The sequence below is a fragment of the Labeo rohita genome, chromosome 16, assembly GCF_022985175.1.
Source record: "Labeo rohita strain BAU-BD-2019 chromosome 16, IGBB_LRoh.1.0, whole genome shotgun sequence".
NCBI classification, from domain to species: domain Eukaryota; kingdom Metazoa; phylum Chordata; class Actinopteri; order Cypriniformes; family Cyprinidae; genus Labeo; species Labeo rohita.
This window is the reverse complement of record NC_066884.1, coordinates 28,451,780-28,474,951: the sequence shown is the minus strand read 5'-3', so window position 1 is coordinate 28,474,951 and position 23,172 is coordinate 28,451,780. Positions and strand designations below refer to the sequence as shown.

At 36.9% G+C, this 23,172-nt stretch overlaps 2 protein-coding genes across 2 annotated transcripts; both read right to left on the bottom strand.

Moving 5' to 3' along the window:
* Window positions 1-1,002: 1,002 nt before the first annotated feature.
* On the bottom strand, window positions 1,003-2,533 carry LOC127178838 (zymogen granule membrane protein 16). The gene is made up of 4 exons (XM_051131989.1): window positions 2,393-2,533; window positions 2,038-2,128; window positions 1,824-1,950; window positions 1,003-1,641 (listed from the first exon to the last, which is right to left on the bottom strand). Exons 2-4 carry the CDS (start codon window positions 2,090-2,092, stop codon window positions 1,335-1,337), a joined length of 489 nt encoding a protein of 162 aa, XP_050987946.1. The 5' UTR covers window positions 2,093-2,128; window positions 2,393-2,533; the 3' UTR covers window positions 1,003-1,334.
* Window positions 2,534-17,607: 15,074 nt separating this feature from the next.
* On the bottom strand, window positions 17,608-18,552 carry LOC127177868 (zymogen granule membrane protein 16-like). The gene is made up of 3 exons (XM_051130388.1): window positions 18,543-18,552; window positions 18,097-18,223; window positions 17,608-17,935 (listed from the first exon to the last, which is right to left on the bottom strand). The coding sequence occupies exons 1-3, from the start codon at window positions 18,550-18,552 to the stop codon at window positions 17,608-17,610; spliced, it is 465 nt and encodes a 154-aa protein (XP_050986345.1).
* Between the last annotated feature and the right edge of the window lie 4,620 nt (window positions 18,553-23,172).

Genomic DNA, 23,172 nt, shown 5'->3' with positions numbered 1-23,172 from the left:
GAACTACTGCAAGTATACTTTAGGGACACTTTAAAAAAAATGCATTTAAAGACAGATAATATTTAAAGATCATACAGTCCTCACCAGTAGTGACATTAAAACATATTTAAGGCTTAATATTAAGAAATGTGCACTGTGCACAAATAGTACTCCAAATAAAGTTTAATTACAGTTTATATATCAGTAAGTCTTGAGTGATATTTCAGTAAATATGTTAATAGACTTGAACTATACTTAGAATAAAATAAATGCATTTTAAATCTATTACTTTTTTTTTTTTACTAGGGAACAGCTGCTCAGATTTTGTTGCTCTCCTTAATTAGATTACTTAGATTAACAATTAATTAGATTAAATTAATTAGATTAACAATTAAACATGCATATATTAGTGGGACTGATAATTGCATTTCATGTTCATCTTATTCTAATCCCCTGTCATTTGTATTATACAGTATAGCCTTTGTGAATTCCAATTTAAATACATTGATTTCAAATAATTTACATTCACATTAGTTAAAAATATATCCTGATACACACTACTCTACAATTTCTTTAAATAACATTTGTGTGGCGTCTCTATAAAAAATTCCAGTCAGTTATTGAAGGGTACAAATTACTTGTTTACTTCACCTTCACTGAGATCTTGCACCAAGTTAACATCAACGTTTACCATATCTTTGTTTTCTTCACAGATCACATGTCTCAAGTTCTGACGCTGTTTTCTCCTTGGCAAACATGCTCTAAACAATTTTGTTGTTATGATAATGACAGCACAACTTTGGGACAATCGTAATTTAAATAATTTTCACAATAATTTATAAATAAAATTAAAATAGATTTATATATTTATTTATTCATGTAACTCATTTACATTATCTTAATGATCATTAAATGTAAAAATGTAAAAATATAAATAAATAAATAAATAAATAAAAATGTAAAAATAAATAAATAATGAAGGCAGGGTAAAATGTTTCCAAGTTTTTAATGTGATCATCATATTACAAAAGAAAAGATATATGTGTCAGTTGTTGAAGAAATATAACAAGGCAAGGCAATTCAAATAATAAAGAAAATTCAAATAGCAGTCATTACATTTATGCAGCTAAAAATGTTGTAAATTCCCAGAGTTTATTTAAAAAAAAAAACCACTGAAAATAAAACAGGCTAAAATTAACAAAACAACATTGCCTTTATTCAAGTAATTGCCTCTATAAAAATGAGAACAAATAAAACTCAGATAAAAAAAAAAAAAAAGTTTGTGTAGTTGTTTCTTTAATGTTGGCAGAAACAAGGTATAGGGGGTTGAACTGAACTAATATGGTCTTAAGCTGTTACACACTGCTGTGGTAGACAGCCCAATGAGCCCCAATGGAGGTGATGCCATATCCATTATGTCGACCACTGAGAAAACGTAGCTCACTTCCATCATGGGTCGGGTAGAGGTTAAATGAGATTCCAGAAGGCTGTCCCACTTTTAAAGAGCGGCCTTGACTAGTGACAAACATAAGCATGTAGCCACTGTCGTACTTTCCAGACACCTGAATGATGGATTCATCATGATGAAGTGTCATCTCCATCGGATTGCCATAGCTTGCACAAACCAGCGTTGTCCAATTACCTTCATAACTCAGCTGGAATCTAAACAAAAATGTGTCATCAGTGTTCAAATTGATTGTGGCCACAGAATACCTTATAAGTTAACAACACAATGCAAATGACTTTATAAATTCTTCAACATTCAGTCGCAAATAAATTTGTTTTGCTTACTTTTTCACTCTTGTGGTCGGGATAGATGATCAGTGGTGCAATGATTAACTTACCCACTAATGTATGCACTGCTGTATTCCCAGACTCTGATACCAGTGATGCGACCTGCTTCTGCAGTAGAATATTCAACCCCACTGCCGTCCCCAACAGCCATGGAGTAAGAGTAGAAATCAGGTAAAGCTGAAAGAGGAAATAACAACTAAAAGTCTGTCTATATGTATAAATATATATTTATATAACCTCACGAGTGGTGTGTGCGATACTCACGCATGGCCATGCCCACTGTACAGACTCCAGAGAGAATCAGAATAAGTTGCAACATTTTGGAAAAAGCTGCTGTCCAGTGTACGCCAATAATCTATATGTATATATATATAAAAAATAGATCTTGCTCATGAGACAGTAAATACTACAAGAACTGGCTTCCTACTGTATTCCAGTGTTCAGTTGGATCTGCAACTTGGCATCATTCATGCAATTTCCTGTATATTACTTTAGGAAGTAGATTCTAAAATCTAACTACATTACATGTTGACAGAATAGTAATTAGTGCTTTTCTAGGTGCATAACATTATGATGATAAAAGATAATCTCTGATATTTCAGAAATATAAAGTCATTACCTGCAGTTGTACTTGACGTGGTTGATATTTAAGCAGTCCGGTTTGCTGACTAAACCTACCTGTTTTTATATTCTCCTACTAGTCAAACCACTTCTATTGGACAAAGTTGTGTTTCTGTCTCATTTATGATACACCTTAAAGACGCACCTTAAATGTGATGTTTTTAAGCGCATAACCAGTTTTGGTACAATTTTGGAAACACTGATATTTCCTCATAGTGGACATTCCAACTTCATGTCATGCTAAAATATGTTTTGTTATTTATAACTTAAGCATCTGGATTTGAATGTCTCAAGTGTTTCACACAGATCTATATCACATCTTAAGAATATGTACACTTTCAGTATCATTTGGCTGGTAATGCTTTACAATAAGGTACATTAATTAATAATAGTTAATGAACATACAGCTGCTCATTGTTAATCGTTAACTCAGGTCCATTAAATGAATATCACAACTGGACACTGTAGCAATGGAAGAACTGATTCTGATTGTTCTGATGAATCGTGTTTTCATTTAGATCATCATTAGTTTTCATTAGATTCATTTAGATTAGATTCAATGATCAAATGATCCTATCTCATGTCAAAAAAACATGTTTGTCAACATGTCTGACAAGGAATGTAGAAACACTGCAAGCAGCGTAGAAAGGGCCCTTGCACCCAGGCTCACTATGCATTTACATTTAGACATTTAGGAGACACTTTTATCCAAAGCGATTTACAAAAGAGGACAATGGAAGCAATCAAAATCAACAAAAGAGCAATAACATGCAAGTGATATGACATTTTTTTTTTTTTTTTAATAATTATATAAGAAATAAAAAGAAAGCAGATAGAATATAAGAGAAAAAGCAAGCTATAGTGTTAGAGGCTTTTTTGTTAATTGTATAATAAATAAATAGAAAAAAAAAGTAGAATATAAAAAGAACAGAGAAGCTAGTTTTTATTTTTTAAGATAACAAGCAGTAAGTAAATGAATAGATTATAAGTCTAAAAGGGATATATATATATATATATATATATATATATATATATATATATATTTGTGGCGGGAGAAGCAAAACGACAGACACAGTGGGCGTGACGTCAGGCCTCGGAGAGGCTTTTATTAAACATAATATAAACAAAAGTGTCCAAAAAGGGGTAAATAAAAGTGTCCAAAATAAAATGGGGGATCTGGTGTTCTCGTCGTGCTGGGGGATCTGTGAAGGAGGGGCAGTGTTCGAAAGGGAAGGGTCCGGCAGCTCGTCCTTTTGGCAGCGCTTGTTCCCTCGACGCACCCTTCCTGGACCCACGAAGACACCAGCGTGCATGCATGGGTAAGAGACCGGTCTTCCTAGGAGAGGCGCGCTCTGCATTTTGAACAGCGGCGGTGAAGAGGCTTCATTCACGTCAGATGTGCCTCATCAGACCTGTCTGTTTCGGCTGCCTCCCCCTAATTATCATCGTCACCCTGTCCGTAAGTGTGGGCCACTCCTGTCGGGAGCCTGGTGAAGGGCGGCGATTACGGACGGGGTGACGACGATAATTAGGGGGAGGCAGCCGACTCGTCACAATATATATATAATATATAAAAAGAGTAGAATTAGAATAGAGAGTGCTAGAGTTAGAAGGTCAAATAAAGATGGAAGAGATGTGTTTTTAGCCGATTCTTGAAGATGGCTATAGGACTCAGCTGTTTGGATTGAGTTGGGCAGGTCATTCCACCAGGAAGGTACATTTAATGAGAAAGTCTGTAAAAGTGATTTTGTGCCTCTTTGTGATGGCACAATAATGCGCTGTTCACTTGCAGAACGCAAGCTTCTAGAAGGCACATAAGTCTGAAGTAATGAATTTAGGTAAAGGGGTGCAGAGCCAGTGGTGGATTTGTAGGCAAACATTAACGCCTTGAATTTTATGCGAGCAGCTATTGGTAGCCAGTGCAAATTGATGGAGAGAGGTGTGATGTGCATTCTTTTTGTCTTATTAAAACTTAATCTTGCAGCCGCATTCTGGATTAACTGTAAAGGTTTGATAGAACTGGCTGGAAGACCTGCCAAAGGAGCATTGCAATAGTCCAGCCTGGACAGAACTACAGCTTGAACAATGAGTTGTGATGAATGTTCCAAAAGAAAGGGCCTGATCTTCCTGATGTTGAATAAAGCTAATCTGCAGGACCAGGCAGTTTTAGCAATGTGGTCTGAGAAAGTCAGCTGATCATCAATCACAACTCCAAGGTTTCTGGCTGTTTTTGAAGGAGTTATGGTTGATGTGCCTAACTGGATGGTGAAATTGTGATGAAACGATGGGTTTGATGGAACCACAAGCAGTTCTGTCTTGGCAAGGTTGAGTTAAAGATGATATTCATCCAGCAAGAAATGTCTGTTAGACAAGCTGATATGCAAGCAGCTATCGTCGGATCATCACAATGGAATGAAAGGTAGAGGAAAGGAGGGAGGAAAAGTACAAAACTTCCTGCTACCAAGTGAAGGTGCTATGACTTTAACTGGATATTGGCATGTAGATGTCTTCAGGCCAGCACAAATAAAACATTTGAAGTTTGGTGCAGACTGAACATAGCATGTTGAACATATATGAGTTAGTGCAAAGCATGATGTACCCTGTTGCCAACAGGTGGCGCTATGATTATAACTGAATATTGGCCTTTAGATGTGTTCAGGCCAGGGCTGCGTTTCCCAAAAGCATCATAAGCTTAAGTTGATTGTAGCTCCACTGGTTTCAACGGGTCTACGATGTACTTAAAGGGGTCATCGGATGCCCATTTTCCACAAGTTGATATGATTCTTTAGGGTCTTAATGAAAAGTCTATAATATACTTTGGTTAAAAATTCTCAGTGGTAGTGTAAAACAACACCCTTTTTTGCCAAAATGAGCTCTGCAAAATTCATCCTGTTCTGGTCGAGGTTGCTTTAAATGTGTAATGAGCTCTGCTCTCCCCGCCCCTCTCTTCTCTCTGTGGAGTGACAAGCCTGTTTACTTTAGCCGCATTTAGCCACAAAACTTGCTAACTAGCACGTTATTAGGAAAGGCAAATGCGAAGATTCATAAAAAAACCTTATACTCACTTCTGCTGTAAGTGAAGCTGGATCACGAATGATTTGCGCAAACATAGACGGATATATGGAGATCAGGAGCCGCATTCCATTCACAAACAAATGTAATCCACTGCATCTTCAGCAGCTCAGATGTCGGGAGTAAATGACGACCACTATGTTCTTTATAACATCCAGCATCACAACACCGCAATCGCTCAATCTGAGATATTCTTGTCTAACTTACATCCCTGCTCCAGCATCGTTGGTGTGTTACATGTATGTACCAAGTTTCGTACATGTATGTGAAACATAACTTGAGGGGCATTTCGTTAAAATGTTATAGGTAGCCCGTTTGAGCCATTTTGATACACCCACTTCTAAAACCCACATCAGATGTGAACTTTCACCACTTTGCATCTTAAAATACACTCTTCAGATCAATAAGTTATTTATAATCTCAAAATTTAGAGAGGGTACTGAAAGCACTGTATAACATGCTCTAAAAATATCGCTGTAAGAAACTGCATAATCTGCATTATTGAAATACCTAGATGCATTCTGGGAATTTAGCCCAATAGCTTCCCGTAAAAAGATATTTGTTGTCACGAGACACAAATATTTTGCTGACAAAAGACAGCACTGAAAGCCAAATGCACAAATGTTTGTTCTAATGTCTCTGTGTGTATAATAACAGAGACTATGAGGGAATGACTGAGTTTAATTAAGCAGTACAGAAATCAGGTTTCAATACTATCTGCAAAAGGAGAGTGAGAGCATCTGCAAAAGGACAGTGTGTTTGTCATGTCATGAGTTTGTCTTGAGTTTGAATTTTAGTAAACATACCCAACCCTTTACCTGTAGTTTTCTTTACCAAGGTAAAACTTTTCATATTGGAAGAAGACATGTTTACGATCCCAGTCTGTCAGATCCAGTCAAACAATGCACTTTCTCTGATTCGTCACATGGTACACCAGCTCATTTTTCAACCAATGTTCTCCAGTCAGACTCCCAACACCCTGAAATACACCCGACACCCTGAAAAACACCCACAATCACACACTTTTGTTTTGATATAGGGACTTTCCATTGACTTCTACTGTTTAAATATACTATCACGACAAACTGTATTTGGACAAGTATTTTACAGTTTCACAAACTGATGAATAATTTGTATAACTTTGTCTCATTTGTAAGCTTTCGTAAGATCTGCTCATACCCAGTAGGTTTAGGGACCAACCTTCATAGTGATACATTGATGCCCATCTTTAGTTAATTACACTTATAGGGCTTATAGTCAAAGAAGTGTGCAGTATGACTTTAAATAGGTCAATGATTTGAATACACATCTTCTGATAATGAGCATGCTTTTAAATTTCTGTATTAAAACTGTATCACTGATGTTTAACATTTGAAAAATCAAAGTCATATCTTGTATTTAAAATGCAGAAATGTGCTGTGTAAAAAAAATAACAATATCAGAAACAATATCAGAGAACCTCTAAAGACACTCACGATTGGGTTTTAATGTCAGCATTTCTTTTACAATATCAGATCATTTGACTTTTTATGACAAGCAAGGTTAGTTCAGGATGTAGAATGTCAAGTGGTGCAACTCCATAAAATGTACATTTATGAATAATAGTTTTGTATATTTGTAAAACTTTTTTTTTTTTTTTCTTTGAATGATACAGAAACTATTTTAAAAGTAATATATATATTATAATAAGAAGAAGAAAAAAAAAAGACACAGCAATGTGTAATTTAAAAAGTGGGTAAAATTCCTGTTAAAATCAATATGGAAAAGTCCTTCATAATAACGAAGTACATTGGGCCAGAGGTCACGTTAACTGAAAATTGTCAGTCATTGACAGATTTTTTTTTTTTTATCAGTGGCAAAAAATCTAAAGGCCGTCCTTTGACAGATAAGCATGATCTTTTTTAAATTGTAACTGTGATTCCCACCCCTGTCCAATTGGTGCCAAATGTGCTCCAGTGTGACAGCAGAGCATGGAATCCAGAACAAAAAATGAAACTGTCACGAATCTTTTGCTAATACGCATTTGTAATATGCCCAGTTTCCCAGTCAGGCTACAGCAATATATCACACCACATTAAACAACGCCAAAACAGTCTTGCTTGAATTTCCTAATGAAATGGACTGCTGGAAATGCATACTGTATTGCAAAACACGTTTGCTGCTATTGAGGTGTGATATGGGTAAGGTTAGGGAGAGGTTTGGTGGTATAAGTAGGTTTAAGGGTGGGTTAAGGTGTAAGGGATGGGTCAACAGTGTAATTACAAATGTATTTACAGAAATTAATTACAGATTTAATTACTTGGAGGTATTTTAAAATCTAAGTACAATGTAAATACATGTATGTACACAATAAGTATATTGTATTAAATGATAAATTACAATGTAAGTACATAGTAGTTAAGGCCACTTAATATAAAGTGTGACCCTATTTTCTAATAATTCAATGGACTGGAGTCAATTATTCCGCTTACTATGGTTACCAAACCTCAAACATTATTCAAACGTTAGAATAGAGTGTCAGAACCAGAAACGAAGAAGAAAACCAGACTGAAGCGAAATAACCTTGATAACTTCTGAAGCATACATATTCATAATTGTCTCATACTTCCATACAAGTCATGGACATGTCCCTACAGTGTTGCAGTGCAATGCACATGGCCAGGGCTGGACTGGAGCTTAAATCCAGTATACGCTAATGAATCTTTTAGGGCTAATCAAATTGAAATAAATAAAACAAATAATGGTAAATGTTATTGCATTTAATGCAAATGCTGTTAACAAATGTAATATGTAATATGTAATGTATACATGTAATATGTTTCCATGTTGAAATTTTATATTCTCATTTGCATGTAGCCTATGGTTATCACTGTCATCTGTCAATCTCACATTTTGTGAGGGATAATGTAACATATTTTTTGTTTGTTTGTTTGTTTGTTTTTCCACTTTTACAATAATAATACGCCATGTATCTTCTTTCAAAAGAGCATTCCAAAGCATTCAAAATGTATAACAATTTATGTTGGAAATGTCATTTTCAGGTCTATGCAGAAAAAGTGGAACCGACTATTAACAGTTTAAAGCAATATAACATATGATTCATATATTATAAATACTGTACGCCTGATAAATGTTTAAAAATCTACAAATACAGTCCAGTAATGTGTAGCATAGAGTAAACATGAGCAGGCACACAGGCTTGATGCTGCTTGGATTAATTTTAAATTCATAAGTACTAAATTTGCTTCTGTAAATATAATTTTTTTCTGCAGTGTTTTCCTGAGGTTTTAGACCAACTGCAGCCTTCAAATGTAACCCACCTGCAAAACAAAGCTGACTGCTGCTTAAGAAAATGCACTTTGGTTAAAGCGCCACTAAGCGGTCAAAAACTGCAAATACATTTGCGGTACCCATGGAATTGTTTATTTTAACCTTTGTTTATGTCTTAGTTTTAAACATTCTGTGGTTAATTAAAAGTTTGAAGAGTAAAGAATACAAGAATAAAATCTATCTAATAATAAAACAAATGTGGTAAAAATATTTATTGTAAAACCTTTTTTTTTTTAATAAAACAAATGTGGTAAAACTCCTGATGTTCTTAAAAATATTTAATTTATCCCCTAAAACCTTTTTTTTCTTGGTATTAATGTGACAAAAAAGAGGAATTTATTAGTTTCAATAAAAAAAAAACTCAGCCTTCCCAACATATTCTTATAGCTAAATATTGTTAAATATTATCCCCTATAACAAAAAAATTTAAAAAATTAAAAAAAAAAAACAACAACAAAACAACAAAAAAAAAAAACAACAACATCAGCCTTCTGACACGACTTAATATGACATCATAAAGAGCCTTTAAAGCAATCTGGAAAGAAGTCACTGTTAACACCTGCTATAAACCATATAGATGATAATATCAAATACATATTTATAGTAATGAGGAAAATAAATGACCAAAGAGTTCAAAATACAAATTATATTCAGTGAAAAGCAACAGGAATAGGTATACATGTTGAAAAAAATCAGAACACATGTTAAAAAAACTCTAAACGTGATTAGTGTATGTAGACACACTTTTAAATTATTTATTTATTTATTTATTTATTACATGCCGAATGATTTTTTTTTATAGGCTTTATAGACAGATAAGTTGATAATGATTCTTGAAAAAAAAACAGTATCACATCCTCTTGTACCACTCTTTCAAGAATTTCTTCTCCAGGATCTGGTAAGTTTTGGGAGTCATTTTTAGTCCATCTCTGCAACTTGGCATATTCTGTGTCTTGACACAATCATGTCAGATTGTGTGTGCTGTTACTGTCAGTTATAATAATTTGCCATAATAAAATTAAACTTGATCACTTGGACATTGGGAGACATGCCCGCAGCTAAATGTTTGCTTACAGTAGGTTATAACATGTTTTATTGATTTTACAACATTAAACATGCATGTTAAACTTGTAGATAAATTTAACTATAAAGCAGGTATTGCCAGCACAGAATTGCTTTAAAATTAAAAGTGAATGATGCATACATAAGGCCAGCAGGGGTCCCTCTTGCTTCATTAAAATAATTAACAAACAGTTCATTTTATGTCTTGTTCATGTCATGCTGGCTAATATATCAAATGCACCTGATTAGTAACAAACACAAGCTTATAAATGTAACCAGAATAACCCTTTCCTGAGATCTGTTTATATTATTATTTATAAAGTGTGCATCAGATACAAGTTGGCATTTGTATTGTGATGCACCGTTTCTAGCATATTTGCATCAGTAAAAAATTATTTATGTATATATAATTATTAGTAATGTGCTATATTTTTTATTTATATTTATATATAGATTGATTTCTCCTCTCTAAACTTTTTCTAAAGCATGTTTTTCATCACCACTGCTGCTATGTGAATATGACGTATCAATACTAGGGCCAAGGACCAAGGCATGTCCTGAGAGTCACGTAGAACGTAGCTCAACATTGCAGAGGTAGAGCTGCATCTTCCACCAAAAAATTACAATGAACCAAAGAATTAAAAGCAAACTACCTGTAGGCAGTGGCTTAGCACAAATCCATGAATGTATGTTCCAAAATAAAGCAAACTCCAACGGATTCTCTATGCTCAGGGAGTAGGGAGCAGTGAACACAGTGTAGAGACCATGTCAATCGGAACACAGTACATGCATGATGCTCTCTTCTAACTAGCTGACGATCTGAATCAGGTGCGTTAAATAAGAGAGACATGCAAAATATCCCGAGTGGTCTTGTAGCTATGATAATGGACAAGTGGTGCAGCTTTCTCAACCAAAGACTTGAATAATACACAGCTGTGACGTGTTCTGATCTTCCACATCAGCTGACAATTTAAGCTAACAAAAAGATTTGTGAACAAGGTCTAGGGGTTCATTCAACACCCATGTGCCCCATATCATCATGCAGGCTTTTCAAATTTAGTTTTCATTTTCTTTTTGGTTTCATTTTGAAAAGTCTTTTCATAAAGAATACTAATGAATCTATCTTTCAGTGGAAAGTAAAAGGTATAAAGATGTAAACACAACAAATTATTATCTTTTCTTGTAAAACATACCAAGATTGTGAATTTGAAAGCTAAAGGGAAAGCATTCAAAGGAATTTATCTCATACAACCCATTTACCCAAGAACTCTACTTTGTGGGCTGAATACCTGCTTTCACAACTGAAAAGTTATTCTTTTAACACTGCATATAAGAGCTGAAAAGAATTCTTTTAAATTGGGTAAGGCATATGTATCCTTTAATGTTTGAAGGTTCAGTTTTCCATTGTCTATGCAGAGTCTAACATCACTATTCTTTTTCCTGATTACTACAGTCAGTGAAAAGAAAGGAGGTTCAGATTTGTGGATGACTTCTGCATCAAGAAGCTGTAAGAGAAGGTCACACACAGCTTCTATATAATGAGGGTGTACAGATCTTGCTCTTTCCTCTAATGAAGTCGCATCAGTGAGGTTTACACGGTTTAATTTTATCAGTGCACCCAAAGTCAAGCTCATGCTATGCAAACACTTCCGGCATTGGAGTTCAATATTTTAGTTATAAAATATACACTCTTTGGGTACTAGAGAGCTTCCAAAATCAAAGTTGAGTTTTGGTCTGTGATCAGGTTTTGTCTGGAGTCTGGAGTCTGGAGATTTGATGGACTGAACACTCTTGATGGCGTGCATCTCCAGTATCTAAGCTGTTGGAGACAGAGTAATATTATGATCTGACTCATTCTTAATGACAACTGGTATGCAGCGTGGTAGACTTGCTATACTATCTGTTACAAGTATGCCACCTGGCAAAGAAGCTCATCATCACCCACCTTTCTGCATTAGGTGTCCTGCAATTCACTGTTCCTTAAAGAACTTGCATCTGTGATGGTTTCAGAACCATCAGAACTTTGTAACAACTGACTTGGGTGTTACTGTTTTAGCATCTGGCTTTTCATGCGATTTGTGTGAGCTGGGATTGTAAGTCAGCTATTTGTTGCTTCAGGTGTTGGATTTCATTCTTTGGAAACAGGAGTTGGCTGTGATACTGGAAATAAACTTATTGATAATGGAATGATGCTTTTTGCTTTGATTCACTGAAGCAATGCTTCACGCAGGATGCTTTGCATTTCTCTTCTACTGTGCGGAGTAATAGGAAAGTTCTGCAAAGGTAGGTGTGTTCTTCTGTTCTAGCTGCAGTTCAGATATGAAGATGTCGTCCAAACAACCTCTAATAAACTTTCAAAAGTTTAAAAAGCTTGCATCAAGATTGCTTCCAGACACCTCCACTCCTGAAAGATGAGTGACCCATAACTTCCACAGCTCCGGGCGAGGGTGGAGGATGGTGCCTCCCGCCTGAGAGAGGAGATCCCTCCTGACGGGAATCTCTCATGGAGAGCCATCGAGGAGGGAAATCAGGTCCAAGAACCAAGCTCGGGCCGGCCAGTACGGGGTTACTAAAAGAAGAAGGACCACTCTCACTCTCTCCAGAACTCCCGGGAGCAGAGTGATCAGGGGAAAAGTGTACAGACGAAGCCTCGGCCACGTCTGTACCATGGCATCCAGCCCCAGAGGAGCTGGAGAAGTCAGAGAACACCAGTGGTGACATTGCGCATTCTCCTTAGTCACGAAGAGGTCCACCTGAGCCTGGCCAAAAACTCTCCAAATCTGCTTCACCACCTCGGGGTGAAGCATCCATTCCCCGGCCCTCAGCCCCTGCCTCGACAGGATGTCTGCTCCTATATTGAGATGCCCAGGAACATGAACCGCTCTCAGCGAGAGGAGTTTGTCCTGGGACCACACAAGGATCTGGTGCGCCAGCTTGTATAAGGGGCGCGAATGCAGACCTCCCTGGTGGTTGAAGTAATAGACCACCGCTGTGTTGTCAGTGCGAACCAACACATGGTGGCCTATTAGGTCCGGGAGAAAGTGTTTCAAAGCTCGAAACACGGCCAGCATCTCCAGGCAGTTGATGTGCCAAGTGAGATGGTGACTGCTCTACAGACCGCGGGCGGGGTGGCCACTCATGACTGCACCCCAACCGGTGAGAGACGCATCCATCGCTAGCGTTATGCGGCGACAAGGAGCTCCTAACACCGGGCCCTGAGACAGGAACCAAGGCTTCTTCCACACATCTAAGGCACGTAGGCATGCAGAATGGGTTTCCCCTCGGGGAGAACCCCTTGGTCCTGAGCCACCACTGTAGGGGTCTCATGTACAGCAGGCCAAAAGGTATCACATTGGACCGCAGCTGCCATCAGACCCAGCAGTCGCTGGAACTGCTTTACAGTGAGTGACCGGCCTTCTGTCACTCTCGTGACTGCAGTGAGGATTGACTTGATCCGAGCAGGTGACAAACGTGCCTGCATCGTGGTCGAATCCCACACCTTGCCTAGATAAGTGGTTCTCTGTAATGGAGACAGCACACTCTTCTTGGCGTTCAGTCTCAACCCCAGCTCTTTCAAATGAGCGAGAACAACATCTCAATGTTGAACCGCCATGTGCTCCGACTGAGCCAGAATCAACCAATCATCGATGTAATTGAGTGTGCGGATGCCCCAGAGTCGCAGCGGAGCCAGAGCAGCATCCACACACTTCGTGAAAGTGCGGGGGGAGAGTGCTAGGCCAAACGGAAGAACCCGATATTGGTATGCTTCGCCCCTGAAAGCAAACCTCAGGAACTTCCTGTGTTGAGGGAGGATGGAGACATGGAAGTAAGCGTCTTTAGAAGCGAGGACAGGTAGAAACGATCTAATATGCAGTCAGCTCATATGCAGACAGCATCAATCTCCTCGGAGAAAGATAGCCGCAGCAGCGTGAGCTCTCATTCAGAGGGGGAAGAACCGCAGCGCGGGCTTCCGAGCCCCGAGAGAGAGCGCTAGATCTAAGTAGAAAGGCAGAGAGATGGCGGACCCGTCTCTAACCCGTTCACAGATCTATGCTGCGATCCCTACGGCCGCAGTCGCCGCTCTGCCTCGGCAAAAGCGGGACCCGAGCCGTGGGGAAGCTCACGAAGACTCCCTTCTCGAAGAGAGTCCTCTGAGAGTGAACGTGCGCAGCGAGAGCGCGGGCCGTCAACTCCCTCAAGAGCTGACGCAGCCCGCTTCACCGCAAGCTCTCATTCAAAGGGGGAAGAAGCGCAGCGCGGGCTTCCAAACCCAGAAAGAGAGCGCTAGATCTAGGGAGAAAGGCAGAGATAGAGCGGACCCGTCTCTAACCCGTCCATAGATCTATGTGCGATCCCCACGGCCGCAGTCGCCGCTCTGCCTCGGCAGAAGCGGGAGCTGAGCGCGGGGAACGCAAACGTGGGCAGTCAGCTCCCTCGAGAACTGACTTCCATGCTTCGCTCCCAGACAGACAACAAATTGATTGTGTGTATCGCCACCCGAAATAGTGCAGGCAGAGAGGAACACACTGTTCACACACAGTCTAAATGCCGCTGCTTATATTCGTAAGAATGCTTTGTAGGACATAGTGACACTCTCAAATAAAAGCTGTGCGAACTAGCACAAAAAACAGAGTGACACACACACACAGAGCGCTTGCTGAAAGACAGAAGCTGCCGGCTGCACACACCGCACGTGCTTTTAAGCTTCCTGGTCTCTACGTCACCCCCCCGTGACGTCTCGCTTCTCCATTGGACTGTTTGCACACGTGTTTCAGAGCGTGGTGACGCTGGAGGCTTCTCCTAGCGTTTTCGGACGCAGCTCGAGTTCCTGAAGGGGAACTGAAAGTTTCTCACTATTATCTTGCATAGTATTTAAGTACCTTGCAAAGAAATAGTCTCCATCTTCAACAGTACCAAAAGTAGAATTTAGAATCACTAACTACATGTCTGGGGGAGATTCAGGTGTCAGGTGCTTTCAAGGAGTTTGCAAGACTTGCATAAATCTGGCTGTTTTGTGTCTTTGAGAAGCAATTCCACCCTTGCAAACCATGTCTCATAGTTCACTTCATTGCTGGGGTGAGGGCAATGCCCAGAGAAGGGGCAGTCTTAGGGATATGAGTACTTGCACAGCATCATCTTCATTTCTTACAATGTGCTCAACTATTACTTTCTATACTTCAGGTCGATTGACTTTAGAAAGTTTTAAAGCAGGCTGTCTTCTTTCAGAGGATGCCAGTGGTAGGGACCAGTTACATTCTGGCTGAACATATGGCCCTCGAACTGTACTGGACAGAGGACTAACTTGGGCAGTAGCTTCTGGGTGGCATGGCAAATTAGACTGGAGACCAGAAAATATAAACATCTATTATTTATCATACTTACAGGTTGTGATTCAGTAGAGCCAGCTGGTCCAAATAAACTGGGTACTGAGCCATCTTTTAAGAGCAAGCGTTTAGTGAATCCCTGAGATTAGAGAAGCAGTCACCAGTAAAATGATGCATTATGCAAAAGTGATACCCTGTGATGTTTAGCTGTCATGGAAGTGGGATTCGAATTACCATAGACTTGTTCAGGCTGTTCAGAATCGATTCTTTCTTTTGGGAGACAATAACGTTATTTTTTGTGTACTTTTGCATGATAAATATGGATGATTCTGACTGTCCAGTGGTGTTTGAGAAAACATACCAAAAGTTATATAGCCAGTAGTTACAGAAGTGTAGTAAAATTCACACGTTGTTATGCCCATGGCATAAACTGCAGAGAGAAATTAAAAACCGCAACATTTTGAAATAAATTGCAGTCCAGCACTGCACTCCAGGCATCATACAAAGAATGGTACAGGATTTTCATTAATTTATTTACATAACATCTGTGGCTTCACTGTACAATATTGCAGTTATAATTAGAGGATACAAATTACTTGTTTACTTCACCTTCACTGAGATCCTGCACTCAGTTAATAATGATTTTTCTTTATTTTCTTCACAGATCACATATCTTAAACTCTGACACTGACACTCCGACACCTCCTTAAACAAGTGCACTAAACAAGTCTGATGTTATGGAAACAGCACAACCTTGGGACAGTTGTAATGTGAGTATGACAAAAAAATAATGAAAAAGGTTTATGTTTTTACTTATTTATTTATTTTATGTCTTAAAAAGCAGTGATGGGAATAAAGGAGTTATAAATAAACTGCGTTACTAACTGCATTATTTTTATCAGTAACAAATAATCAAACGAATGACTGTTTCCCCCGTTACAACGCTGTTACTGACAATAAAATGTGGCGTTACTGTAATTTATTATAATATTCTAATTTTATTTTCAGTTCATCTGAATGGATGGGCAGTGTACCTGTATTTGACAAAACCTTCAAACTCTAGTTTGAAGTCACACAACGTCGCTTTGTCTCACATACACACAAAGTAACATATAGAGCGAGAGAGTCTGTGAGATACTGTGCAGAATTGACACAATATTCTTTGCTGTATTTTCCTGTCAAAATAGCGGAGTAGTAGGAACTAATGCACAAACGGCAATCTCATTGACTGGCGCACACCTGTTATCACCCCGTTTTGATTTCAGCAAATTAGTTTAGCTATTTTTTCCCCCTTTTTTATAAAAACACTACAAACAATATCTTAAGTACCCCCACCAGTCCTAAGTTCAGTAAATATGACAAATATGCATTCATGCATGGTTATTCTAAAGTTATAATTACTAAAGTTTAATGCTAAATTATCATATTATAATGCTTGACTGACTGATGCTAAGTGTACATTCATATTGTATTTGTTTTTATTTTTTATTTTTTTTTTTAAACTGTGCCATTAAGTATTATATTTTTGGTGAGTTAACTAAGAATTGAATTAATTTAATTTAAATTTCATTCATTTAACATATATAATACTGGGGCATCTAAGTTATTTTACATAGTTCCCCTGGTAATTAGTTACTTTTATAATGAAGTAACTATTTTAATAATTGTAAGAAGTAACTAGTAACTAATTATTATTATTATTATTATTATTTATTTATTTATTTTTAACATTTATTTTGGTGTTTTTATGCCTTTATTTAGATAGAGTAGTTTGACAGGAAGCAAAGTGGGAGAGAGAGAAGGGGGTGGGATCGGGCCGGGATTTGAACTCAGGACGACCGCAGCGCACCAGCACTATATGTCGACGCACTAACCACAAGGGTATTGCCGCCGACACTAATTCTTCTTTTAAAGTAATATGGCCAACACTGTTGAGAAGTTTATTTACATCAGCATGATCATATGTACTACTAACCATTTTTATTGGATTTTCATATTTTAAGATTAAACATCTGAACAAGATAATAAAACCTGTACATTCAAGACATTTGAAAAGTAGAAGAAATAAATGATGACAACATGATAAACTGTTTTCAAGTTTTTAATGTGATCTTTATATAACAAATGACAAAAGTGTTAAAATCTCTTGGTTTTAACGAAAGTAAATCCATACATAAGTGTTGATTGTTAAAAGATTAAAATAATGTTGATCATACAGTATATGTTCATGCAGTGGAAAATGATGTAAGTTTAAAACATAAAATAGGCAAAAACAACAAACCAGGCAAAGAACCCCATAGCCTTTAAGTAATAGCATCAGAAGCGAATCTATAAAATGAGAAGAGATAAAATAACTTTGTGTAGTTTCTTTTCTTTAATGTTGGCAGAAAGAAGGTAAATGGGCTTGAACTGAACTAATATGATCTTACGCTGTTACATTGTCGTCATCGGTGTAGTAGACAGCCCAGTGAGCCCCAATGGAGGTGATGCCATATCCATTCTGTCGACTACTGAGAAAACGTAACTCGCTTCCATCAAGGGTCGGGTAGAAGTTAAATGAGGTTCCATAAGGCTGTCCCACTTTCAAAGAGCGGCCTTGACTAGTGACAAACATAATCTCATAAATGTAGCCACTTGCATATTTTCCAGAGACCTGAATAATGAATTCACTGTCACGAAGTGTCATCTCCAGTGGATTGCCATTGCTTGTGCAAACTGGTGTTGTCCAGTTACCATCATAACGCAGCTGAATTCTAAAGAGATATTTGATTAAAGTGTTTGAAAAGATGGTCACAGAGTAACATGCAGAATAATTAGAACACACAATGAAAAATAATATTTAAAGCATATCTTATTCACTTCTGTTCACTCTTTTGGTTCAGATGGAAGGGCAGTGACGCAGTGGTTAACTTACCCACGAATGTATGCGTTACTGTATTCCCAGAGTCTGACACCAGAGATGCGACCATCATATGCAGTGGAATATTCAGTCCCAGTGCCGTCCCCAACAGCCATGGAGTAGGAGTAGTAATCCGGTAAAGCTGAAAGAAGAAATAACAACTATAAGTCTATCTCAAAATAAATCTTTCAATAGAAAATTTAAGAAAATACCAAAGTCGCTCAAAGAAAATTTAAGAAAATTCCCAAAGTTAATATGTTAAACCATATTTAAGTGAGCAGCAAAATGTCAGATATTAAGACTAATATACAACGTGTCATTTTACATGTTCTCGAATTTCTAGCATGAATCTCACTAAGTTTAGTTTTCAATTTCCCAACAGCCATTTATTAGCAACACGTTTGATAATGTACCACAGTGACAAATTTTGGAAAATCTTATGAGTGGTGAGTAATACTCACGCATGGCCATGCCCACTGTACAAACTCCACAGAGAACCAGAATAAGATGCAACATTTTAGAAAAAGTTGCTGTCCAGCACACACCAAAAATCTAAAAGAAACAAAATAGATGAGGTGTTCACTAAACAGTAAATATTTCACTTTAGATATTAGTTTCCATCGTCTAACTGCATTACATATTGACAGAAACATATTGACAGTGATCAGTGTTTCCATATGTACCAAAGAACATAAAGATGATAAAAGGCAATATAAAGTTATTACCTGCTGTTACACTAAATGTGGTTGATATTTGAGGAGTCTTGTTTGCTTTCTAAATCTACCTGTATTTATATGCTCCTGCTAGTTGAGCCTCTTCTGTTGGATATTATGTTTCCGTCTATTTCCAGGTTATACAGGGTTATGCAACACAACATTAGTTTTATTCCATTCTTTAGAACAATATAAGCAACTTTTTGTATTGTGTGTGTAATACTGATATTCTGTTGATCAGGCCCTCTATTGAGAACACCATTAATAAATGTGGTGTTCATGATAAAAAAAAAATAAAAGGGTTTTGTCAGTCTTCTTAATATTAAAATTATTGTGACTTGACTTTAATTTAAAAAAAAAAAATTAAGTAGAAGTAAGGGTGCATTGCTTTGTACGATCTAACTTTGGTAACTGTAGGTTTTCTTTATGAAGACAAATGTTATAGATTAAATGTCTTTGTTTTTAAAGTTTCGAGTGTCTAACTGACTACTCATATGACACTGATCATGAGACTTTATGGTTGCTTTTTCTAACACAAGCGAGTTCCACTGAAACTAACTTTGGGGGCAACATATGTTGATCAACATTTTATTCAAAAAAATACTTTTTTTTTTTCTATGTGCCTTGTCATCCACTGAAGGAAAAAGACGGTACATTACATCTTTCACAACTGTTACCAGCAACATTTACTGCATAAAAGCTTTAAGACAGTATGATTTTTAATGTTTTTTTTTTTTTTTTTTTTTTAAAGAAGTCTTTTGACTGGTAGTGTAGTTGCAATACTGTGTTGTTTAATATTCAGCAAACATTTTGTTACAGCTCATTTTTCATTATATCCGTGCACAGACTGTAAAATGTACCTTTTTAAACAAACAAACCAAAAATGATGTAATTTTTATTTTGTATGACACTACTTCCACCGAGGCAACACAATGAATTTCAGAAACATTTACCACAAAGCCATGCTTTAATGTGACTTTCTATGTCACGTTCTACGTTATGTCAAACTTGGAAGATTAAGTATGATTATTAGACAGATAGAAAGAAAGGAAAATAAGCTTTATTAAGTGAACTATGATTTAAAAGCTGTTTTGAAAGTTGATTTATAAATAAATCTTTGAATCATTGGCTCACTGGATGCGTTCAAAAACACATTCAAAAACGAAATACTGCAGTGTTGCTCTGAGATGCACAACAGCTCTGCTGTGGCTTTGTATGGAACTATTTTGTTTGTGAAACAGATAAGGGACAATATTGTGTCTAAAATGTATTTCACTCAGTTCTTTTTTGTTGAACTGTTGTGTTAAATAATCACATTTGCAACTGAGCACATGCAGGAAAATGACACTCTTGCTTATGTGATATTACTTCATATCATATCTTGGTAACGCTTTAGATTACAACCCGCAAAGAACTACGTAATTAAACTGAATTTACGGTGTATGTTTCTGCAATTATAGTGTACCTATTAGTACGTATGTGCTAATACGGGAACAATATGGTACGTTTTAGTAATAGAGAGTAACAACCAGATGTACAACCTGCAAAGAACTGCGTAAGTAAACTAAAGTTACGGTGAATGTTTGGTATTTATATTGTACCTACGTGTAAGTATAAGGGAACAATAGGTTACGTTTATCACAGATATACAAATAATTTATAATGGATTAATTTCAAAAACTTAACAGGTACCTGTTCTATTAAATCGTACGTTTGGTGTATCTATACGTAAGCTTTTTAAAATTACTGGGAAATTATACTCTTGTTCCATGTAGTTACAGGGTAAGTGTGACCTCTGCGGGCTGTAAATTAAAGTGGCGATTGTTCCCCTCTTGTTCAACGAAGTTACAGGGTAGGTACAATAACAACGCGACGTAAAATGTGGTTCTACAAACTGTACATTTATTTACATTTTTACAGACAGTAAATGTACAATACTGGCATATTTACATCATCTAAACATTTAACGTTTACTTAATATGAAATTATAACATTTCATTCTGTTCTGTGTGATTTCTGTTGCCAGCTCGTTTCCAAGAATAGGTCTACATAATGTTATCATGACTACACGGTAAACCCTTAAAATAAATAATATTTCTGCAATCGTTTAATCATTCATGTAATATTAACTTCGTTTGCCGTGGTGGAACACAAAGGCGTTTTCTCTAACATGCTGTGACTAACAATAGAACCATAAAATACACCGAACACGCATCATAATTACAAATTAAACAATTTTATTTGTGTGCTGTAACCCAGATCTTCAGAATCCATACGATTTGCGAGGACCAGAACCAAATTCAAGGCTTTGTCCGGCGATCTTCATCTCCATCTCTAGCAGCGAGTCCAGCAGCAACAGCCATAAACCCGTGCTAAAGTGCATTTTGCGACAGGAAAATCGGACGTTCATTGGCTCTCGCCTGCATTCGTCACAGATTGTTTCTGGTGAGATGACATGCCTGTTTCTGGTGAGATGTGAATGATTCGCGCGGGCGCCTTCGAGGAGTGGATCAAAACACTGTAAAAAATAATTCTGTGGCTTTGTAAATATCACAAAAATAAAAACTTGTATTAACTTAATAAAATCTCTGAGTATCATTAAAGAGATTATTTGATTTAGGCTTACCAAAATTAATAAGTAAAAATCCCACAGTTTATTTTATCTCTAATTTACTTGTTCTGCTTAAGTATGTTTTAATAAAAAAAAAAAATTAAGCATTTAACTAACAAATTATATTGTTCACATGTCCTTAATGTTTTTGGTACATTTAAATGAAAATATTTGAGAAAGTTGCAATAAAACTTGTCAGTTTTATAAACAGAAATTATTGCTTATTTTCTATCAATTTCTTTTGTATTTTGCATCGACTTAAGAAATTGAGTAAGTTTCGCGGCTATCGTGATCACGTGGACACAACGACCGCGGTCAACAACGGGAAATCTGCTGCTGGTCACAAGAAAACTGAGGCTTAAACCACCTTAAGTCTCCTTTAAAAATGCAGGTAAGTCAGTATTAACAGTTAATGAAATATTGGCTGTGTTTTCGGGCACGTAAAAAGTTCGGTGTAATTTTACAATCAATGCTGTTGCAGCCACGCTGCTCTGTGGTAACGTTAACAACGCAAGCATTTCTAGAATCACTGTGGCTTTGTAGTTTTTTTTTTTTTTTTTTCAAACCACTAAATATTTAGCTAAAATACGGTTAATACACCTCAGCAATTTGAAATGTATGTAAAATTTCCTATTTTAAAGCAGCATAGCCTGCCCGTGTATGAGGGAGTGTCCGTATTACTGTTAACGTTAACCGCCGAGTTGGTTTCGTCATTGTTATTCACTTGTGTGATGCGCATATACGTGTGAGTAATTGCAGAAAACAGCGACTAAACTAGTCTATCCGTAGTCCAGCAGTTGTAACTGGTGTAATGGGACAAATCCCGGTGCGCTGCAGCGTCAGTGGCCAGTTGAAATAAACCTTTTTTTTTCGGGCCGTCGCTCTGGGTGAGTTCTAACACTGTGTCGAAATAGCCAAAAACTACAACATTACTGTGTGTGAAAAGCTAACGTAACGTCTCTTTGTATAACTCGTAATTACAACTGTAAACTCGGTGCAAAGTTTTCCCGGAGCCCCTGCTCACATTTGTACTAAAGCACCGAAACATCACCCGGAATCAGTCAAATGGTGGAGGAATAACGTAGTGAAGAAATTATCGCGCAAAATCAACCATGGTTTTATTGTAGTAAAATGTATTAAGTTAACCATGTTTTTGGCAGCTTCATTACTATTTGTATTGGACAGTTTTACTACAAATATCATGGATAAGAGATATGGTTAATGTATTAATGTTTTTTTTTTTTTTTTTTTTTTTGTAGTAACACTGGCTAATTTTTAAAGGGGCAGTCAACCACTACCCTACTGTTATTAATTTGAAGTGTAAATCTATAAATCTCATGGTCAAAACATTTGTTTTACAGCACTGACATCATCGTCCAAAAACATCTAAATAACAACACAAGGCAGGAGGTAAGAGCAGTTTACTATAATATTTCAGTATATGTGAAAATATAATGTTTCAGCATATATGAAATGTTAAAAAAAAAAAAAAAAAAAAAACTTTAATAAGGTTTCATAAAATGGTAAACCTCATGTTTCAGCCTTTAGATAAAGAAAAGGTTTAGGTCAAAATAATAATTGATTAATAAATTATTTAATGTATTTTATCTTTATCTATTTTATGTAATATTAGCTCTAACCTGCTATTCTTTATATTTGTCTCTTCAGGATGTTGCTGATCCACCTATTGGTGTTCAAGAGGAATTAGCTGTCCTCAACCAACTCTGTGATCTTAGCAGAGCCTGCTCCTGTCTTGTGGGATTGACA